The sequence below is a fragment of the Amblyomma maculatum genome, chromosome 1 (genome assembly GCF_055883805.1).
Source record: "Amblyomma maculatum isolate TAMU_Amacu chromosome 1, ASM5588380v1, whole genome shotgun sequence".
NCBI lineage: Eukaryota > Metazoa > Arthropoda > Arachnida > Ixodida > Ixodidae > Amblyomma > Amblyomma maculatum.
Genome location: NC_139344.1, coordinates 64413410 through 64435260, shown reverse-complemented (window position 1 = coordinate 64435260; position 21851 = coordinate 64413410). Strand labels below are relative to the sequence as shown.

At 45.0% G+C, this 21851-nt stretch overlaps 1 protein-coding gene and 2 pseudogenes across 1 annotated transcript; all 3 read left to right on the top strand.

The window, feature by feature from the left end:
* Positions 1-254: 254 nt before the first annotated feature.
* Positions 255-3175, top strand: LOC146202685 (BEN domain-containing protein 5-like). Its single transcript, XM_084601783.1, has 4 exons — positions 255-300; positions 1940-2020; positions 2119-2193; positions 3039-3175. The coding sequence occupies exons 1-4, from the start codon at positions 255-257 to the stop codon at positions 3173-3175; spliced, it is 339 nt and encodes a 112-aa protein (XP_084457909.1).
* A 2652-nt stretch (positions 3176-5827) lies between these two features.
* Positions 5828-8613, top strand: LOC146202684 (uncharacterized; annotated as a pseudogene).
* A 2820-nt stretch (positions 8614-11433) lies between these two features.
* Positions 11434-19970, top strand: LOC146202683 (endochitinase-like; annotated as a pseudogene).
* Positions 19971-21851: the final 1881 nt, after the last annotated feature.

Genomic DNA, 21851 nt, shown 5'->3' with positions numbered 1-21851 from the left:
CTTTTCAGCCACAAAAGAAAAAAAAAAGAAGGACCTAGGGAAGAGATGATTAACATTCTAGAGAAGAAAAAAAAATGCTCAGCCATCAGCAGGGCCCAAAGCCAAAAAAGAGGAGGCTTGAGATCGATCCTGAAGCCCGGCAACAAATAGCTGCCCTACAAGAGGAGGTAAAACAAAAGGAAGACACTATCCTCCATCTGAAATCGAAGATAAAAAAACAGGACAGTGAGATCCTGCCGCTCCGTAGATTGAAAATGGGGCTGCAGGAAAATATCCTGGACAAGTTCGGCACTAGTGGAAGTGAGTAATTGTATTGAGTGTTAGTCTCAAACTTGGCAGCTGTAATGATGTTAGCTGCTTCAGGTTATTTATATAATGACTGTTGCACCACTCAGAAGAGGGCAAAAATTTCTCTTGGTCTAATCATTCATAATCCATAACTGCAGTGCAAAAGACTGAACAAAGATGAAGGAGGGACACCACACAGCAGCAAAAAAAAAAAAAAAAGACGTGGTGTTCCTCCTTCACCTATCTCGTCTTTTACACAGTAGTTATGGATCATCGAAACCACCAACAAGCTCAACAGCTGCTCTTGTCTAATCATTCATTAGGGCTGGAATGTTGCACATCAGTTTCACTTAGTGGTAATTTTTGTTTTATGCTGATAGGGTGGGGTACTTGCCTTATTTGGTCTAGAATAATAAGACGATTTCTATCATTTTCCTCATTCTTGTGAAAGATGTACAGACAGCAGACATTAACTGCATGTTGTCTACTTTTAAGTGGCATGTAAAGCAGGTGATAGGGTCACCACATAGTGTTTAACTTACAATTACTTAATGCACAAAATGTTTTTGCTCATTAAGTTCTAATTCCGAGCAGAATTGCAATGCCAGAGTTCATAATTGTTAGTTCATTACTCACATTTCTTGAGGCAGGCTGATTGTTGATGTGAAGACAATGAAGCAGCAGTTATTTCATAGCTTTTTCATTTCTTGCGACCAACACTGAACTCTGCTGTTAGGTACTTCATATAATAAATTGCCTAACCTTGTGTTTGGCGCATCATAGCCATAGTTGCTCTTGTGCCATAAAACCAAATATAACTGACAACTCTGCTGTCGCAGCAATCAATGTCTATGAAAAGTCACTTGAGGTAACAGATTGAACTTGTTATAAAGGCTGGGTAAACTGTTCTGCAACATCTGAAATGGAAACGTCTGGCCGACAAGTCTACGGTGTGTTGAAAGGGCACGTAGTTGGTTATAGATGTGTATTAATGTCTTATACATCATTTTGAAAAACATGCTTTAATACCTTTAGTGTCCTTTAATGTGGAAATTGGCAGCGTGAATCAGATATTGAAACAAGGTAAAATGGGGTCTGTAAGCGTTTATTTGCAATTAATGAGTGAGAATATAGGTCAGATTTGGCTGTTGTTAGCCCTTGTGAAATCACACGATTGGGTGAGTTCCTGCATCATGAGTTAGTGAGCATGTGTAGGCTCAGCCCTTGTGCATATTGGCTGTGTCTGGGAAAAAGATGCTCAGCTTTCTGTTGTGTACCCACTTTTAACTCTTGTAGATTTACATGTCTTTATTTTCTGCTTTTGCTTACGATAATACCTGAATATAAGTAGCCAGCTTATCTTGCCTACCACTTTACCAGTCGTAACTACAACCCAGGCAGCTGCTAATTATGTGCCTCTGCCAAAATTTGAACAATTTAAGGAGGGAACTTCTGGAGGACTGGGAAGCACACACTACTGTGATGATATGATAAGTTTCAAGATGTTTACATTAAATACATTGTCTCAGAAAATGCTTATGAAATGTTCCCTATATAAATGTTGCTTAAGTTGCTTACTAGACTTTTTTCCACTGGTGGACATTGGGCAAGGCCTGTGTCTAAAGCACGAGGGTTGGGAACGCATCCGAAGCCAGAAAGAAAGGTTCTATTTTTGCTAAAGAGTTGGTCATGACCATCTGGAGCAAAGATCTCCCCAATAGATCACTCCAGGGTAGGTGAATATGTTTATATTCTTTCTCAATTTCACTCGAACCCTTATCGCTGTAACAGTTGCAGGTTGACAATATCTCAACCATATTCTGTTTCCAGGCAAAAAATGTCCGCGCTTTCCTGAAAAAACACCGAAAGCCCCACTCACGCCTTGGAAAGTGGATGTCGTGCGTGGTAACTGCTGGATGGTTCACCATGTAACTAAATATAGCGCATTCCACTGTAGTATTAATGGTGCATATTGGCAAATCAATTATGTTGGCTGTTGATAACTCATTTTGGAAGGAATGATTAAGTTTGTGAGATGCTTGTCCAATGAATAAAAAGATGTTGAGGCCGACATCCACCACTTGCTGTGGGACTGCCCAGCACTCAAACCAACACGAATCCGGCGCCTGAGGATAGCTGGCCTTTCAGCAACCAATCCTGCCTCATATGTGGCTTGGACGCAGGGACCTCATCATCCCTCACTCCTGCACTTCATAAAATCAGCCAACCTTTTTCCATTCATGTAATCATTTTTTAATCCTTCATCTCATACCTTAGTGATGCCCTGAGGCAATAAATATCGATTGAAAAAAAAGTGCCAAGTGTACATCTACACTCCTTTTTTTAGGGCGAAGGGGGGGGGCATTAGACTTGGGCTCCCAGCACCTCAACAGTATTGGTAGTTTTTAGGATGGAAACGTGCATCCTGTGCACATTATTTCCTTGCTTTATTTAAGGACTATTACAAGCAATCGCTAGCATTTTGCTAAAACATCCTGACACATATTGAAAGTCAGATAATTTTAATGTTTGCAAAATGTTCTGTTGTCAGTTATATTACCTTACTCATGCTCTTGACCTGGACATTTAGTGCAGTATCTTGATGGCAGTTTTAAATTGAAAGAAGGGGAACAACAGATAAGAAAGTTAAGAATGTAGCAGAGGCTCTGTCTTGTTGCTACTGCTAGCTGGAGCATCTTTTGGGTGGCTGCTACTCACGTTATATTTTCTATGTAACTTCCTCATTTCAGAATGTTACAGAGCTCGGCTCGCAAGCCAGAATGTGTCACCAGGGCTTTTGACCATGGCAACCAAGAACTTGAACCACTTCATAGTGGAGAAGCTTGCCGACATCCAGATGGCGCAAAGCGGTAAGCTGCTGTTATAGTGCATTATGTTTGCCACATATTTAAACAATTTGTATTTTGCACCAAACATGAATTAAGAGAGGTGCATAAAGATTGATTTTTTAAGTGTCACTGCTAGGTTCCATGCAAAGTGCTAGTGCAAGAATCATGACCTATATACTCGATATTTTCTCAATCGTATGTAAGTCTTGAACATACTCGTCTTCGTCTGGGCAAAGCAGTCATCACTGGCAGGGGTTTAAATACGCTTCCGCTTCCGAAGAAGAAAAGCTGGGGAGGGGAAAGTGGGTGAGAAGAAAGTAGGTGAAGGAGTGACCAGGGGAGGATGGGTGAGATGAAAGTAGGTCATGAAGTGAACAAAAAAAATCTTCAGTATGTGTTTCTCAGCCTGGAACCAGGGATCCGGTGGCCTGCAAAAGAAGTAAAAGCAGCAGTACCAGGAAAAACTGCAATACCAGGCAGATAATTAGTCACCATTTAAGCAGGTTTGGTGCAGATACGCCTTACAAAGGGACAGGCTTTGCAAAGGGCCCTGATAAGGAAAAATAGGTAAGGGGGACAATTCTTGAAGCTTTTTGCAGAGGGGGGGGGGGGGGGGGGGGGGAGAAATGCAAATACACAGAATAATAACCTCACAGTGAACTACAACTGACATGAAAAAAGAAAAACGTTCGGGGACAACCTCAAGCAACAAGTGATAAGGAGGAAATGCATTTGGAGAAGCATGTGCAGATTATGCTCTTGCAGAGCGGAATAGTGTTGTGACTAAACTGTACAATTAATGCTACAATAGCACATAGCATTAATTGTACAGTTTATTCACAACACATACACACTTTATTCCGCTCCGCAATAGCATAAGCTGCACATGTTTCTCCAAACACATTTTCTCTTTATCACTTTTTACTTGAGTTTGTACTTGAACTTTTTTTCGTCAGTTCTGGTTCATGGTGCTGTTATTATTCTGTGTACTTCTCCCCCCCCCCCTCACCTTTGCTGAAAGCTTCACGCATTGGCCCCCTTAGATATATTCCTTATCAGGGCCCTTTGCAAAGCCTGTCCCTTTGTAAGGTGTATCTACACCAAACCTGCTTAAGGGGTGACTAATCATCTGCCTGGTATTGCAGTTTTCCTGGTACTGCTGTTTTTACTTGTTTTGCAGGCCACAGGATCCCTGGTTCCAGAATGAGAAATACATACTGAAGAAACTTTTTTTCCACTTCATGACCTACTTCTCACCCATCCTTCCCTCCCCAGCTTTTCTTCTTCGGAAGCAAAAGCGTATTTAAACGCCTGCCAGTAATGATCGCTTTGCCCAGAGGAAGACAAGTCCACTTGTCGAAACGTTGGCTCGACCTGCGAACTGAGGCGTACCCCATTTATCCTTGTTAAGTGCGCCTTCATGCAGTGTAAACCATCTAGCTCCTCTCATTCTACCTTGAATATACTCGGTGTTAATATTGCTGAAATAAATTTCCAGAGCTGCAAAGGAATCACAAATATCTCCCTGGTCCTGAAAAGTGAAGCCAGAGAGCAAGTGTATTGTCCACTATTTTTCAAGTATTCTTCAAATAAAGAATGAGTGTTGAGCATCTGTGTGAAAATTTCTTGCCAGTTCAAGTCATTCAGCCAGAAAGTTTGGGCAAGGTGTATAATGTTTTAGTCATTGCTTATGGATTAATTTGCATGTTTATGCAAATCCAGTCATTTCAGTCTAGATGGTTTCTCAGCTGAAACTAATATGGTAACCATTTACATTCAGTGGGTGTACCATTCGAATTCCGTTGGTGTGCTCAGATGACCAGTTCAAACCAAATGGTTTTTAGATTTAATGGGTGTACCATTTGAGTTTAATTGGTCTCGTTAGGTAACCAGTTCAAACCAAATGAGCGACCTTTTAAATGCAATGAGTGTACCATTTGAATTCAATAGGTCAGGTTAGGTCACCAGTTAAAACCAAATGGGCAACCTTTCAGATCCAATGGCTGTACCATTTGATTTCAATTGGCCTGGTTAGGTCACCAGTTCAAACCAAATGGACAACCTTTTATTTCAAATCGGTGTATCATTTGAGTTAAATTGGTCTGGTTAGGTGAGCAGTTCAAACCCAATGGGTGACCTTTTAAATCCAATGGGTGTATCATTTGAATTCAATTAGTCTGGTTAGGTCACCATTTCAAACCAAATGGGCAACCTTTCAGATCCAATGGGTGTACCATTTTAATTCAATTGGCCTGGCTAGGTCAGCAGTTCAAACCAAATGGATAACCTTTTAGTTCAAATGGGTGTACCAGTTCAGTTGAATTGGTCTGATTAGGTGACCAGTTCAAATGGGTGACCTTCTAAATCTAATGGGTGCACCATTTGAGTTGAACTGGGCGGCCATTTGGTCTGCTTGGTAGCAAGTTCAAATCAATTGGGTAACCATTTGTATCCAATGGATACACCCATTGATTTGAACTGATCGACCTCAATTGGTGGCGAAAACACAATTGGGATTTGACCAATTGCTTTCAATGAAAAATTTCCCAATTGGACCCATTGATTTCTTTTTACTGAGTCGTGGCATGCTGGTGTTTCTCTTTTAAGCTTGTGGTGGGAACTGGTGGGTTGTAATGTGAAGCGTTTCGTTCGCTGAATGTCCGCGTAGTGTACGCCTGAAAACTGTCGTAATGGGGTGATGCTGCGTGCCCAACAGTGAGCCGAAGGTTCGAGTGATCTCGTTCGCAAATTACGACCGAAGAGCAAAGTGGGAGCGTACTGTTCGTCGAGACGCCGTCGATATCAGATCGCACCGTGATCCGAAGATATGTGTACGTCTATGCTACTTTTGAGTCGTTCTAAAAGCACCACCTCCAACATGTCCGGTTCTTGCTCTAGAGTAATAATCTCTTGTGAGCTTCTTTTGACGCGCCAGCCTTCATATTGTAACGTCTATTGATTTCTGTTCCGAAATGTTCGCTTCGACTGCGGCACGTTATTGTAATGAGACATGCTATCTTCATACCGCCGCGCGCATGCCTTGAAGGATGCTCTTCCTTAAGCGAAAATAATGATCTCTTGTGCGCTTTTTACATGCCAGTCAGTAAGACTTCACATTGTCACAGGTGTTTATTTCTCTTCTGTAACGTTCGCTTTGACTGCGGTGCTTTGTTGTGATGAGACGCGCTATCGCTATAAGATCGCTCAAGTCGTGAGTGATGTCGATTTTTCCGGGAGCACCAGGGCGTATTATCAGTTCACGCGCGCGTTCGAAGTAATCTGTAGATTGTTCTGGAATCCATTTTCTGGTCAGCGCGCTTCGTCGATAAAGCACCCCCCCCCCCCCCCCCCCCCCCCCCAGTGTGGGCTAAGAAAAAAAAATAACCGGCTGTCGAAGGATAAAAAGCGCATAAAATACAGTGTCTTTTCATGTTACACGTTCCCCTTCATTATTTCCTTGAAATATGTACGGCTCTACTTCAGCCACATTTGTATCCATGTAGACACCTCAAATAGTCTTTTTATATAGCTTAATAAATGAGGTGGATGTAGAGCACAAATCCTGTAATATACCGTTCATTTTTGTGAATGGTTTGCAGGTGTGTGAGATCCATTTCAAGGTCGAGTACTTAAGGATGACTACTATACGTACACCGATCCGAGAACCGGCAAGGCAATAGAAGTTCCCATGGGCGCTACTCGACTTACTCAGGACGCAGTGCTGACAATATTTATGAATGCCCCTGCTTATTTGAGCGAATGCGCACCAGTGCGCCAGGAGTCAGATGCAAAGAGAAAACACCGCGAGGCATCGCATCTATAGGAAGCTATTCGACAGTCCATCTTGTCGCACGAAGAACACGAGCGCCAAAATAAGCTGCAGTCACATGACTTTGTTCCGCGCCTACCAATTAAGCCTCGATTTCTCCACCTACTGGACGTCAATAAAAGCAGAGCATGCTCTTCTCTTTATTCACATCGAGGGTGAAGGTCCACCAGATGTCTAAAGATCTGTGATTATTAGTAAGAACATGGAGGTTACGGCTTTCTGGAGGAAAGTGAAAGTGCCTGTAAAGGACTTGCTCTGCGATCTGTGCTGCCTTCAGACTGCACTAGACAGTATGAGAAGTTTCAAGGCTCCGGACACTTGAACACAAGGATGAAAAAGTCACCAAGTTTCAGCTTGCTTTTCTCTTTGATGGACAGCCTCAGATGTGACGATCTGTTGCCGCAAGAGAAAACAGAAGCACTCGGCTTAAAAGAGCAACTTGACCTATTTCACAAGAAGGACCATTCAGCACGGTACTCTGCTGCGCTTTTAATATTCTCCAGTATTCTATACACTGTTTCCCCACACGCCTGCCAACTCATTCGAAGTGCTGACAAGTTAGCGCTACCACATCGATCTACACTTATACGTATCTGTTCGCAATATAACGTCAACTCTGCAAATGGACAGGCGATGAAGGATTTTTACGTTATGTGAAGAAGCGACCAAGCCTTCTGAAACCGCATGAAAAGATCGTCACTATAATGATGGATGACATACAAATGGATCGGTGATTGGAGCAGCTTCTAGTTCTTCCGAAGCAGCCAAAACCTAGCGTATTTTTATGATGCCGTCATTGCTATCATCACACAAAAATATCGCACACATTCTGCTAGTATCGAACATTGAAGCAGTTCAATTGCATGCAGTCCTAAGAAAGACAATATTGGAGCTCGAGAATGCAGGGCTTACCGTCATAGCACTAATAACAGATAACAATTCCATAAATAGAAAAGTGATGTCCTTGTTTTCTAAAAGACGAACAGTTGACATCGTCTACCCTCACCAAGTGGACGATTAAAGACCCCTTTTTTATGTAGTAGACCTAGTCCACCTTCCGAAGTGCATACCTAACAACTGGCTGAACCAGAAAAATCCAGGAACATGCATCTTCTACCCTGAATTTCCTAGCACATCTTCGTTAACGGAGCCTCTTTCAAAGCTCTTCGAGACTTGCACGCTTCGGAGCAACACAGCGTCTCGAAGTTTGCCTATGAATGGAGCTACAAAGCACTGCATCCATCCAACATTGAGCGCCAGATTATGAAGCTGGTTTTAAAAGTGTTTTGTTCATTTGTGGTGGAGGCTCTAAATATGCGCGGAAATGAGCTTAAATTGAACTACGCCGAAGGGACAGCGCATTTCATTGACCTAATACTGAAGGGGTGGCATATCGTCAACATGAAAAGTCCCTACAAGGGCCGGCGCCTAAGAGATCTCTTCCAGGATCCAGTAAGGAGTTTGACAAACTAATAAAATTTGTTAATAAATTCATGAATTGGTTGGACACATGGCGATACATCAGGATGGATACAGGTGCACTAACCACTGAAACCCAAGCAGCGCTGCGGCTGACTTGATACTCGCTTGTCAGACTATGCCGTACTGCCTTGAAGAGTTGCATTTCGACTATGTGTTGCTGGGCAAATTTCAGACCGGCCGTCTAGAGGAAAGGTTCGGACAGTACCGTCGACTGTCTGGAACAAATTATCACATCTGAATACAGCAAATCTTTGAGTCAGAGAAAACACTAAGGCTACAAGACAGTTTGGCTTTGCCAGATATGCAGAAACTGCAGAAGCTATGTGCTGAAAGACTTGATAGAACTCAGTTGACAGAGGAGTACGGTATAAAGGTGTCGGATCATGATATAGTAAGGAGTCCATTCTGCTTGTAATAACATACATAGCAGGCGTTTGCGCCCATGCCGCGATAAAGAAGCTACCCTGTCAGTATTGTGCCATGAATATTACTTCTGAGGACCGGGAAGTTCAACTTGAAAGGAATCTCCTAATCGAAACCTTCGAAACCTGCGAGAGTGGCGCTCTAAAGTTTCCGCAACCGACTGTCAATAATGCGGTTTTAAAAGTCCAGATTGTCTTAGAACAGCTTAACAACAAAGCGAATCCTGCACGTTTTCATGCAACACTAAAAAGAGGGACACCCTTGTGGCTCTCACAAGACATTTTTGTGAAGCAGAGGATTTTGGTGTCTTTATTAATCGCCGCCATCCTGAAACTGTGCTGAGAAACATACTTGTGGCAGCAGAAAACACACTTCTGAAGAACTACGTCTCCATAAAGACTGATGTTCTGAAGAGTATAAAAACGCCGACTTAACAAAGGAAATTGTACAAGTTTGTAAAAGGAATAATAAATGTTTCCATGCGTTCTCGGACACAGTGTGTATGTGTGTGTATGTGGTAAGCGTGTGCGTTAATAAAGACTCAATAAATTTACTTTTTTTTATTTCGTTACTTGCCACACGTTTCACGGCGCACAGTCTCTATATTTAATGGATTAATAAATTGCCTTCCAGATAAATTAGCACGGAAGCATTATGTATTCTTAACATCAGCGCCAATCAAAATGCAAAGGCAAAACAAAACTATTAGACGTGTGGCACTTAACCGCGACCACTCCTTTTCACGGGAAGCGATGATATGCGCTTTACAGCCTCCCGCTTCCGCGTAGCTCGGTTAAGACGCGTGACGTCACGGCGGCAGTGTGCAGGCCTGCCTGTCTCGCCGCAGTCACGGCTGTCGTAGTTTACAAGTCAGACTATAATGGGTACACGCTCCAACTCGACTCTATGGACGGCTCTGTTGCTTGTGGTGCGGCACGATGGCAATCGCATTCCGTCGCAAATTTGTTGGTACGTCAGTAGGCTTAAGTGGCAAAACAGACATTGCGCCTTCTTCTGGTCGGTAGGCTGCTGGGTTCACATAGGCAAAAGTTGGAATGAAGCTCGAAGAGTATATTTTTTTCCTCATATATTCCTAAATTTCGGACCTAAACTCAAGCATCTGCGATGAACTCTAAGAAATAGGAATAAAATTTATTACTGCAGACAGCTATAGGACATCCAAGACCTCCCGTAGAGGGTCCCTATTAGTTTGACCCTTTTTTGAGCCCAACTCCAAGTACAAGTTTCAGTAGTGTACGCTTCGTAAAAAGGAAAAAAGCATTACTTTCCTTCTTTACAGAGTACGGCACAGCGCGCGCATTGCTTCTCATTTTCGCTTGGTTCATTAATTTCCTGTTCATTTTTATCAACTTCATTAGTGAGGAGAACAGTACAGTGGGGGGAGGGGGCTAAAGGGCTACGCAGTATTATTCTTTTTTTGTGTGTGTGTGTGTGTGTGGCGGAGTCTTCATGCCCTCCTTTTGAGCATCGCGTGATCCCGCATCAGTCGATAGAGTTAACGTTGCTGTAGTAACTCTAGAGGCAGATAGAAACCGAGGAAAAAACTAAAGTTGTTGGAGAAAACGAAGCTGAACGGGGCTACAATAAGGCTGCCGGGCCTGAGCGAACGGCAGGGAGAAGGGCCTAGCTGCCCTAGGTAATTGTCTACGCCTTGCAGGGATTACTACGGACTGCCACCTGTCTGCGCATGCACCTCAGTAGCTTTTATCTTTTCCATAGTCCACCGAGCAGCGTCCACGACGCCAGTGTGCCCTCCTTTCAAGGCGCGTGCTGCAGGAGCAGACGGTTGCTTAATTTTGCCAGTGAAATGGTATGCACAGTAAGCAAGACTCCTTGAGTATCAGGGAACCTGCACATGACTTGACCTTTACGATGACGGCAGTCAGGATGGCCATGTCCGATTTAGGCCACGCGTGCTCACCAACATGTAGGTCTCGTGACTCCAAAACATGTAATATGATTCTCTCGAATGCAGGAGGCATAGAACTCCAAAATAATTAGACAGAATATTATCACGTATAAGTAATTGGAACGATAGCTGTTACTGCGTTAGAATATTTATAGTATAGTCTGCCGCTTCTGCGCTATAATTTAGTCCTGCGTGTGAGCCCTGTCAGCTGTTCCATATAATTTTTCAGTGATGTGTCCTAGGCTTCCGCACAGTGGCAATAGCCAGGGGTCCCATCGTTACTATCATATTTTTGGTACTTGCTCTGGTTATAGTGTGGAAAACACAGAGGTCCTGCACTGTGGTGCTCAGCATAATGCGAGCACCGATTTTGTTGGTGAGACCTCTGCCCAGCATGTTGTTTTCAGGAACATTGTTGTGAACGCTGAACCTTACTTGGATCACGCCAGCTGTTGTAGTCCTGGTCTTGCACGTCTCGCTTGCGTCAAAGGCTATGTCATTCATGCATGCACCCAGTCGCCGTAGTAAATTAACATGCGCCGTATGTTTCTGTATTCATGTGCATTTTTGCTCACCACCTTCTTTTTCCATGATAATTGCACTGATACGAGGATGGCGTACCTCCGCGTGAAATGGCACTTTATCGAGTGAGCTTCCAAAGCTCATATCTGCCTTTCTATGCTGAATTCGAAAGCTGTAAGCGCCACTGATAAGCATTAGATGAGCGCCGTTCTGCCGCACGCCGTCCATAAAGTAAACCTCCGCGGGCTCTACCACAGGACAACCGCACAAGAACTGACCGGTGAAAAGGGCGCCGATAAGTTCGTGGCGCTGTCCGACCTGTTTCAAGGGCGCATGCCGTCGCGATTGCGACTCACGGTCTGAAGGGCGCAGCATCTTCTGTGTCTCCAACAACTACCTACCGGAGCACCACCCGCTGATAAGCTTCTCCATCGAGGACCTCAAAGTGCAGTATTAAGACGACATTGTCTACGGCTTCTTGGGCCTTCATGGAACGGTCACAAATATTCTTATCAAACAGCCCAAGTACAACTTCCTCCAGGACGGCCTGAAAAGATGCGTCCACCCACTGTGCACAATGTGGTTTGCAACAGGGATGTTTAAAGAAATGGTCTGAGGACAACGGCGCGATATCCAGAATGAAGACGTAAAAAAAACAGCTACCCGCAGAAGGAAAATGCTGCCTGCCAACAGCATATGTTTAACAAATGGCGCGTTTAGATCTTGGATGTTGACAAAAGAAGAAGCCTGCTATATTATGAATAGTTGTGCAGATGAGCGACTAACAAACAAATGGATGACAGAGAGAGGGCAAGTAATACACAGACAATAGGGGATGTGTTGGGAAAATATGCTTTCAGTTTTCTACAAGTCCGACGCGTTTCTGCCGCGGCCAAGTCCAGCCAAGACCTATTTTCCCAAGCTTTCGTCTCGTGCGCCCACCGGAGGTCGGGAAACTTTAAGCGAGCAGTGAACGCTTCGCCGAGAGCCTGTGCTAGTAAAGCAGAACTGCGATTGTCGTGCATAGAAGAACTAGAGACATCGTGATTTTCTTTCTGCAACTGTAGTGGGCAAGAGTTCTATTGTTTTTTCTTCTTTTTTCTTAATCAAATTACAATGACACACGAAGGCGCCGTGATACTGAGCCACGGACAAGTGCTGTTTACAGAAAGCAGCATGGTATGCATAATAAATGTCCTCTTTTTTAATTAAGTTACACTTCACCTGTATTTAAAATAACGGGCCTGGTAGGAGCACGTCCTCGAAACAAGTCGTTGCACACATAGTTTCTTATGAACCTTGTATAACACTTTCTGACATACGAGGACCAAAGCACACGAGATTTAGGAGCCTGCAAAGAGCATTTCCGCTAGTTAGGGGTCTGCCGATAGGCCACAGAGCTCGAGCATCAGGCGCTCCTTTTTTGTTTTATATGTTTTGTAACCTGCATGGCACGTTGTACTTTCTGGAGTGATAGAAAACTGGTCTACACGATGAAGGGAATCTATTGTTTTTTCTGCCGCTTATCAATGACAAGTTCTAAGAAAAAAAACCTAACATTGCTACGTGCGTCTTTCGGCTCGTTCATTGCTGTTAGTTAAGAGTCAGGCAAAAAAAAAAAGAAAAAATAAACAACGAGCATTCGTAATCTGTGCACCAATCGGCCCAGTTGAATACGTTAGCAGCGCAAGATGCATTTGACGATGATGAAGAGCTTAGAAGCATATCGCCCCCAAGAACTCACTTGCGGCTGGGAGGTGATTCCGCATAGAACCCTGCGAAAAACAATAATCAAAACATATTCACCACTTCGCCTACTTCGTGCATCCTGTGCAGCATGCGCAGCGTTCTTCGTTCAACCGTCGCAGGTACCAGGAAACGCTGGAGCACACGCAGGGTGATAAATGTCCGGCGTCAGCCTAACGCGTATATTTAGCGTATTTAACGGCATTGTTTCTAAATATAGTAGTATACTGTATGAGGCACATATACACGAAGAAGTTATAACGCACGTTTCTTCAGTTTCCCAAGCTCGAAGTCGCAACAGGACTCTAAAGTAATGGTCGTTTTTATTAACAACTGTTAAAGCGGTGCTTGGCATAAGTACGGCTAGGTACCGTTTATACATCATCTCTCAATCACTCACTAATGGGCTCGTTTACAGCATCACTGTCTCTTGAGAGAGCATCGTCCCTCAACGGACGGACACTGCCGACACAAACGGGTGTAAACAAAACATAAGAGAGAAAAGACACAAAAGAAAGACCGAATCGCCTCGCCTTCTTCGAACCATGTCAAAATTTAATCACTGGCCTCGGCAATAGGGGGAAAAATTAGCTATGGCTAACTGAATACCCTCGGGAATCGCACCATCGGTCGAGCCAGCTGAGATGTTACTCTGACGAGCCCAGATTGAATTGTTCAGTGATGCCATAGCTCGATATAAACCAATAGCTAAAGAGAATCAGCCGCAGGCTTCTTACCCAGCCGAAGAATTTAATTCCTAGAGCACAAAGCAAAATAACGCTGGACTTTCCTGATCTGTGTTCTCTCTTTATCCGTGCTGGCATCCGAAGCTGCGGAACACAGCGCCCGGGTTTGCCGTTACGATGAGTCCGCACATGAGACTAAACAGAATAAACATGCAGAGCCCTTTTCGGGAACCCAAGTGTGTTGCGAAAGTAGAGAAAGGAGAAGTTATTGCTTTGCCGCCGGGAAGCAATATATATGCTGAACTTTTGGGTGGTGTCTCGTATGCATTCGTTAGGAAGCGTTCTTCGAGTTTTGAAACGTTAAACAGGCGGTAAGCACGCCGAGTCATGTGGTGTCTCTTTTCTGTCTTTATTTATATTTACCCATTTTGATGCTAGAAAGGCGACAACAATGTTTCAGCGGCAGCGGTGCTTCGCTTAGCTATATTTTTTTTGTCAGATTCTAGCTTTGTTGGGAAAGGTTGAGGGTTGCCGGAGAAGGGGTTGGCAGCGAACGCGATGGTTAGATGGCATCCTCGAGGAACTGCAGATGAAGTTATGTGATGTTAGGAAGATAGTGAGAGACCGGAAAGCGTGGCGTGACATGGTCAATAGGGTCACGAAGAGTCGGACACGACTGAACGACTGAACTGAACTGAACTGAGCTTTGAACCAACTGCGTGCTGCCTAAGCTAGCCATACTTCATTTGATTTGGGCAATAATTTCCGACGCGTAAAACAAACGGTCACGAAGCGGGAGATCGCACGCTGAAGTTAACCTATATGTAGGTGATAGCGTGACCATATGTCTGAGGTAATGAACTTATACCTTGCTTCCGCTGAAGTTATGCTTGTATTTAATGCAGGAGATGGTTTGAATTACAGCACTGCAGGTTTCGAACTTTCGTCATGTTCTTTTATAACTGGTGTTCCAGAAAAACCAACCACCGCACGATGGATGCTAACAACCTTCATACACTGCATAAGCACTTCCGCACGTGGAACGGTAGCCTCGGTGTTAAAGCTCATGCTTACAGGGCTTTGCGGGCCAAGCGCAATAATTACAATGCAGGTTGGTTAAGGCCATGGCCATGCAGGCCATGCATTTTTCGATCCCGGTGCGGCATTTTCGCTTCTTTCTCCTACGAACTGTAATTATTGTTTTCGCGCGTCATTCTTTGCGACTGAGAAGGTTCGAATACAACTTTCAGTTAGTTTAAAGATCATAGATGGGCCCCGCGCAGTGTCGCTGTATTTTACAGCCTAAAGCGTCACACCTCCAACTTCCTGCCCTTATAAATAAATCTGTTTTGTGGTGTTAGAAGGCCTTTTCAATTAGTATAGCATTTCCAGAGGTTTAGTGCATGACTATATGGCTTGGTTTGGTTTGGTTTGGTTTATGGGGTTCAACTTCCCAAATCGAATCAGGCTATGAGAGACGCCGTAGTGGAGGTCTACGGAGATTTCGACCACCTGGGGTTCTTTAACGTGCATTGACATCGCACAGCACACGGGCGCCTTGTTTTTCGCCTCCATCGAAGCATCACAATATGGCGAGCACGGGCAAACTAGGAGGCATTTAACTAATAATTAGCAGTTGACTATTTTCTTATCAATCTTAGGCTCAACGTTTTTGAAGGGCTTGTAGTCTATCGTAAGCAATTCGTATATCAGCTTTTAGAATTTTGAGAATACCATTCGGGCCGGCACATCAGCACGGCAAATTTTGGGGCCCCACACGGGCTAACGCGCAACCAGTTGGCTGCAGACAGCGTCAGCCCCGCCTACTAGACGCGTGGCACAGCGACGCACCTATGCCGTTGCCTTTTATCGAAGCACTGAAGCGCATGGATGATAGCGGCAAGCAGACGAGCAAGCTACGGGTAAGATGCTGATAATGAAACCACTGATAATCCTATACAGAAGAAAGTTGTTTTCAAATCAAGCCCCAAAAACCCCTTCCCCCTCCTTCCTTTCTTTAATTGTGGAAAGTCTTAGGAAATGACCTTCTGTCTGCCTGTCTGTAGCTTTTGGCAGTAAAGCTTCTATGCTGCAAAAGTGCCATCCACCAGCCACCTTTCTACCGCAACCCTAGCAACCCTAGCTTGAGGACTGTCAACACACGCATCGCCCCCCTCGATCGGACTCTTTACACCACCCCCATCCGCTGTCAACCACCAAGGCGCCATCTGTCACCCGCCCACCAGACTCAGAACTCAAGAATCGCCATCCCCCAAAAGATATCCACTAGCTAAAAAAAAAAAAAACGCGAAACGACGGCGAAATTTCATTGAAAGGCGCAGTGGCACAGCCAGCTACCCTTATGAAGAATCACCGATCAGCATCGTACAAACCTAAACCCCAGATACGGGTTTACCACCAATTTTCCGCTCAGAAGCGTGACCACCACCAACAAACATTCAATTTTTTCTACCTTAACCTTCGGGAAAGTTCTGTCGTATGTGTCAGTCCCAAAGCACTGAGTTAATCAACGACGGTAACCTAACTCCTTGCTAAAAATGTAAATTTTTTAAGAGTGTTTAATTGTACCTCAATAGTTATCTTTCTACTTCCTCCCCCACCCTCTCTGGAGCAAAACAGACTTCTGATTATGCCTGCTGCGCTTGGAAAGATGGGAAAGTAACAAAGAACCGGGCATGCCAATCATCACAGACCCTTGCTAAACTTTGGATGGAAATCTGGACTGCTTTCCTCTATTTGTAAACGTAATTCTACGCAGAAAGGCGCGCCATCATATTAAAAACAACCACGCTTACACTACCAGCCGTTCAAATTTGCGGTAGCCATTAGACTGCCACGCGATCCCCAACTCGTCGCCTAGATTCGAAGCGAGAAACGTCTACAACTAGAATAATAACTGTGCGTAGTTACCATAAATTGCTCAGGTTTTTTTTAAGAAGTGGAGCAAATCAGAAATAACATGTAATGTCGTGTGCTGCCTCAGACATGCTTGTTGATCAAGAAGATACCATCGGCTGAGCTTCCTTCGTGCGTCATCTGTCGAACATTTACTACAAACCAGTGGAGAGAACCTCGAGGCATGAACCTCGAGGCATGCGCGGCCAGCATACTGGCAATTTATAGACGCCTTACACTGATGACAGGGCTTCAATCTGGCGCAGCCTCAATGCTACCAGAACATCTACTGAGAGAGATCGCCATATCATCAAAGGAATTGCTTGTGCAGCCTATGTTAATTAAAGAGCCCGTTGATTAGAATGCACAGGGGTACGAAAATTTACGCCTTTGGGTAAAATACTTCTCATTTTGATGTAACATAATCAACATCAGCGCGTTTGTTTCAGGGGAGGCCTCAGTGGTGCCGGAAGTGTTTTTTTTTTTTTTTAAACGTGTGCTATTTTTTATGGGCGTGATTACTCAGGAGAATCTATGCTCCCAACATAAAGCCCTGTTTCGTCAATGTCTACAGCATTTTTAAAAATAGCGGCTATATATTGGCGCTTAAAGAGCTCTTTTAAAGCCGTAATCCTTTGGATGTGCTTGCTTAGAGAAACCGATCACGAAATCAACCTCCAAAATATTTCACGGATGATCAATGCGACTGATTGTATGGGAGTGCGATATCCTTAGGCCTAATTCACTCTTTGAACGAAATGACTCGTGGCGTCTTTTTTTGCGCAGTGAATCCAACTAGCACGTGCGCCAAGAATTTGTGGCACCCTGTGTGCGCAGCTACGCAAACTGACGCTTGCGATTGAGCACGCAGCAAAGGCTGGAAGGTCCGGAGAAAGGCTGCGCTGATGGCGAAGTAGTCCAAAAGAGCGGCAATCGAAGGTTGCTGTTTGTTTCTGCGGTATAGAAACCCACTCAGGGTTATAAGTATGACATGGTAATTTCCTCTGTGGCTTCAGAAAATAACACCTGATATTTTTTGCTGACAAGGCGCTGGGGTTCTAATGCCAAAGGAATAAAAATAATTATCAACGATTATGCTTCTCGTCACTACGCGTTTGAGTGTAGATGCTGAGTTTTTTTAACCTACATACCATGGATGAGCACGCAGTGCTCAACAGAGGCGGCTGTGGATTTTGGATTCGGCAGTGCGCGAAGTTATCTGCCGTCTCTGAACCCCTGCTCGGGCGGTACGTTTCGTGGAAGTTGCGCGCAAATGCAAGTGTTCTAGCAGTACTCCTCCTCAATTGCGTCACTCTCGCTTACTCATATCATGTTAGCCTCCTAACGTTTATCATTTGCTCCGCCGTGGTAGTGCAGCGATTATGGCGCTTGACTGCTGTGCCCAAGGATGCCGGATCGTATCCCAGCCGCGACTGCCACTTTTCGATGGAGCCGAAAACCATGGCGCCCGTGTACTGTGCAATATTAGTGCATGTTAAAGAATCCCAGGGAGTCAAAATTTCGGCAGCCATCCACTATGGCGTCTCTCATAGCCTGAGTTGGTTTGGGATAATAAACCCCTAAACCAAACTAGCCTTTATCTTTCATGCTCCGGCCTCACCTCCTTTCTTCGCTTTCCGCCTTGTACCCTTTGCGATATCGCGCTGCATTTATCCTCCGCTGCAAGTATACAGAAAAGCGCTAGAGCTCCTCGTTCGCTCGGCCGGTTACGCTGACGGGGACGACGCCTAGGCTTCTTCCAGAAACGCGCGTCCAAGAACTGTGCTTAAACAATGGAAAAGTAAAAGTTCAGTGGTTCGTGAACGGGCGTCGCATAAGGAATCAAGATTTGCATTTCCGAATGCAATTTTATGGAAGTTGGTGCAGTTGATAACTCCTTCAAAAATTTCCTACCAAACATGCAGACACGTACACGAGACGTGTAGACAAGTCACTCACTCGACTGCGACCCTCAAGTATAGCCGCTCTCCTGCCTTTTTTATGTACTGCCTACGTCTGTATGTTCGCAACAAAAAATCGCCTCCCGAAGTAATTTGCTCTTCAACAGCAACTATCATGTGAACACCGATAGCAGCTGCTGAGAATCGCTCTTCATAGCCGAAATCCCCCTGCCCCTTTCGTCGCCAGGGCCCGTATTCCGAGTTTGCGTCGTAATCGAAGTGTCGCTACCTCACGTGACATCAAGTCATCTGATTGGTCCAAACGCCGGAACCGGGTGTTGCCACTATGGAACCGGAAGAGGTGGCAACATCATGTTCCGGCGTTTCCACCATTCAGATGACTCGAGGTCAGGGAAATAGCGACACTTTTGATAACGACGAAAACTGAGAATACGGACCCATATTCGTGGGCCTGAAGCGCTCGAAGCCGGTCCTAAGCCCGTGGGCGTGCCTCGGAGGCAGCAGCAAGGTTGGGCCGCGGTTCGCAAGGCTGGTCAAAGAGCGGCGCACACGGATGGCATTCGCGCGGAACTCGGCCGACTGGCTTCGACGCAACGCCTTTCAGGGGCTGCTGCTCTACTGGAAGCACCCGGGGCCCGAGCATAGAGTCAACTACAGCGTGCTGCTGGCCGACTTGCGCAACGCCGACGCGCGAGATAATCTGCTCGTATCAGTGGTGCTCCTGCTGAACACGCAGCTGCGGCGCGACTCCTATTACATGAAGTACATCAACGAGAGCCTGGACGGGGTGCTGGTGGACGACCACCGGTCGGCCGACCTACGCCACTTCCCGCTTACCACATGCGCCACCGCAATGCGCACCCTGCTGCATGTCTGCACCAAGGCCAGTTCGGCCTGCAGCGCGCCATCGACGACATCGCCCTGGATACGGACAACTTCCGCGAGGCTCGGCTGAGCGTGTCCTTTGCGGGCGTCTCCTTTACTTTTTGCCATGGAGCCTACCCCGTGTGGGCGCAGCAGGGTCGTGACACGGTGTCTTGGGCCACACACCACCAAGTCTGGCCTGCTCAGCTACATTGAGGTTCAGGAACTGCTGCGCAAGAAAGCGGGAAGCGCAGTACCACCACTACGGCCGCTGCCCGTTCGCCATGAAGGAGTTGCGGTGGGTCTCCTACGAAGACGAAGAGAGCCTCGGTGGCAAGACAGGCCTGGCTGAGGCACGCTCAGGGCTGGCAATGGGACACTGACATGAACGAATTCGCTGACCTGGTAGGCAAACTCAGCCCTTTGCTACGCAACGTTCACGAAATGGTGCATGAAGGCACGTCGCATCACAAAACCCTCAGCCCCGTGAAGTCATCCAGAAAGTTCTTTTAGCTTCAACAGGCAGTGACGTGCGGTGAAGTTGATGCCCTGGGTCTTAGGACTTTCTCCGTTGGATATAGGGTTCAGTAGTATCTTGTGGATGCTCGAATCGGAATGAAGAGTGACATGCACATATTTTCATTTATTTATTTATTTATTTATTTATTTATTTATTTATTTATTTATTTATTTATTTATTTATTTATTTATTTATTTATTTATTTATTTATTTATTTATTTATTTATTTATTTATTTATTTATTAGAGATACTATCAGTCCGGTCAGGACCAAGATAGGAGCGATACAGAGTACAGATTACAAAGGCGGAACACGACAAACAAAACACCATCACCATCCAGTCGGTGCCAAATTTTAACATATCAAAAATGGAACTGACCTCTAAGCAACAAATAAAAATGCGCAAAAATATCACTGCAACGAAACAGAAAACAATGTGAAAACACCATGCCCAACACAAATGCAAGGCGCATTATATCAGGCACTATACCGACAATCACGAACTCTGACCGTGGTGATACTATAAAACGCTTCCTTTCTTTTGTGCGCAAATAATCCGCATAGACCTAGTCTCTCAAACAGTAGCCGGAAAAGGATCAACGGAGCGAAAACGTGACATTTCTGCGCTGCCAGTAAGTATACCGGTGTCGTTTGCGTCCCAAATTGTGTACTTAAACCAGAGCCGCTTTCACGCGAGCAGTAAATAATTGCCTATTACAGTTGACGCTATCTAGAATTGCATAATAATTTATGAAAGAGTCTATTGATTTACTGCAGCTAATATCAGGAGTGAACTATTTCACAAATAACATATAATGATCTTCACCGGGCTGCTTTTTTTAAGTGCTTTGTAAATATTTTGAGACAAAAAAAAAAAGAAGACTGATGGTTTACGCCAAATTATGCGGAACAACGATATTAAGGCACATGGGCGCACACGTGCTAGGATAGTGCACATTGGGACACACTGGCAAGCGACAGCGGAAGCAAGGCTGCTTCGGTTGGAACACCGCAGACTATACCTGCTCTTTGTTGATATCTGAAATGTCTGGGGGACCTATCAGCTGCGGCAGAACATCTGTAATGAAACCTTATGTAACTGCTAGCATTCGTTAGAGCGCGGGTGTCGAGGACTGCCTTCGAAGGAAAAATGAAGCGTGCGCTCTCCTCCTGCATGGGAGAAAATGCATGCAGCGACACCCACTTGACGCTGATGTGGCGTTGGACGTACAGCTCGTGGAAGCGCTGGCGGCTCCTTAGGCGTCGGCCATTTTGGGCATGATGCTGCGCTTCACTTCGGCTGCGATGTAGGCGGGAATGACACTCAGCAGCAGCTTCTCCTGAAAAGGAGAACCACCATGTGGCAATTGGAGACGCTGGCGACCGCTTTTTGCCGCTAACGGAAGAAGTCACGCCAGCCCGGCATTGTTCGGGCTTCACTAAAAAAAAAACAAAATGATGAGGAAAATGGCAGCGATCATCGCTGACCCCTTCCGTCACGACCTTTCGTCATTATGCGCCTAAGGTATCCTTGAGACGATAATAGTGAGCCGGTTCCTTCCGTAAGCTTGCGTGTGCTGTTGTTATTTTGTTTCGATAAATGTCTTCAAAAATTAATAGCTGGCACTTGAAATGAATTGTGAAGTTTTTTTTTTTTTTCCCAGAAAAAAAAACATGCTGCTGCTCTGTTGGCAGTCATAATTTAGCGACCACATCATACTGCATAAATCATCAAACACTGCCCGATGTCCACTGAGTCGCGTTTGCTTGTTTCCAAAAGAAAAGTGAGCAACCTTGGTTCGAGATTCGGCGACAAAGCTTAGTAGCCTACATTTCTTTTATATATATATATATATATATATATATATATATAT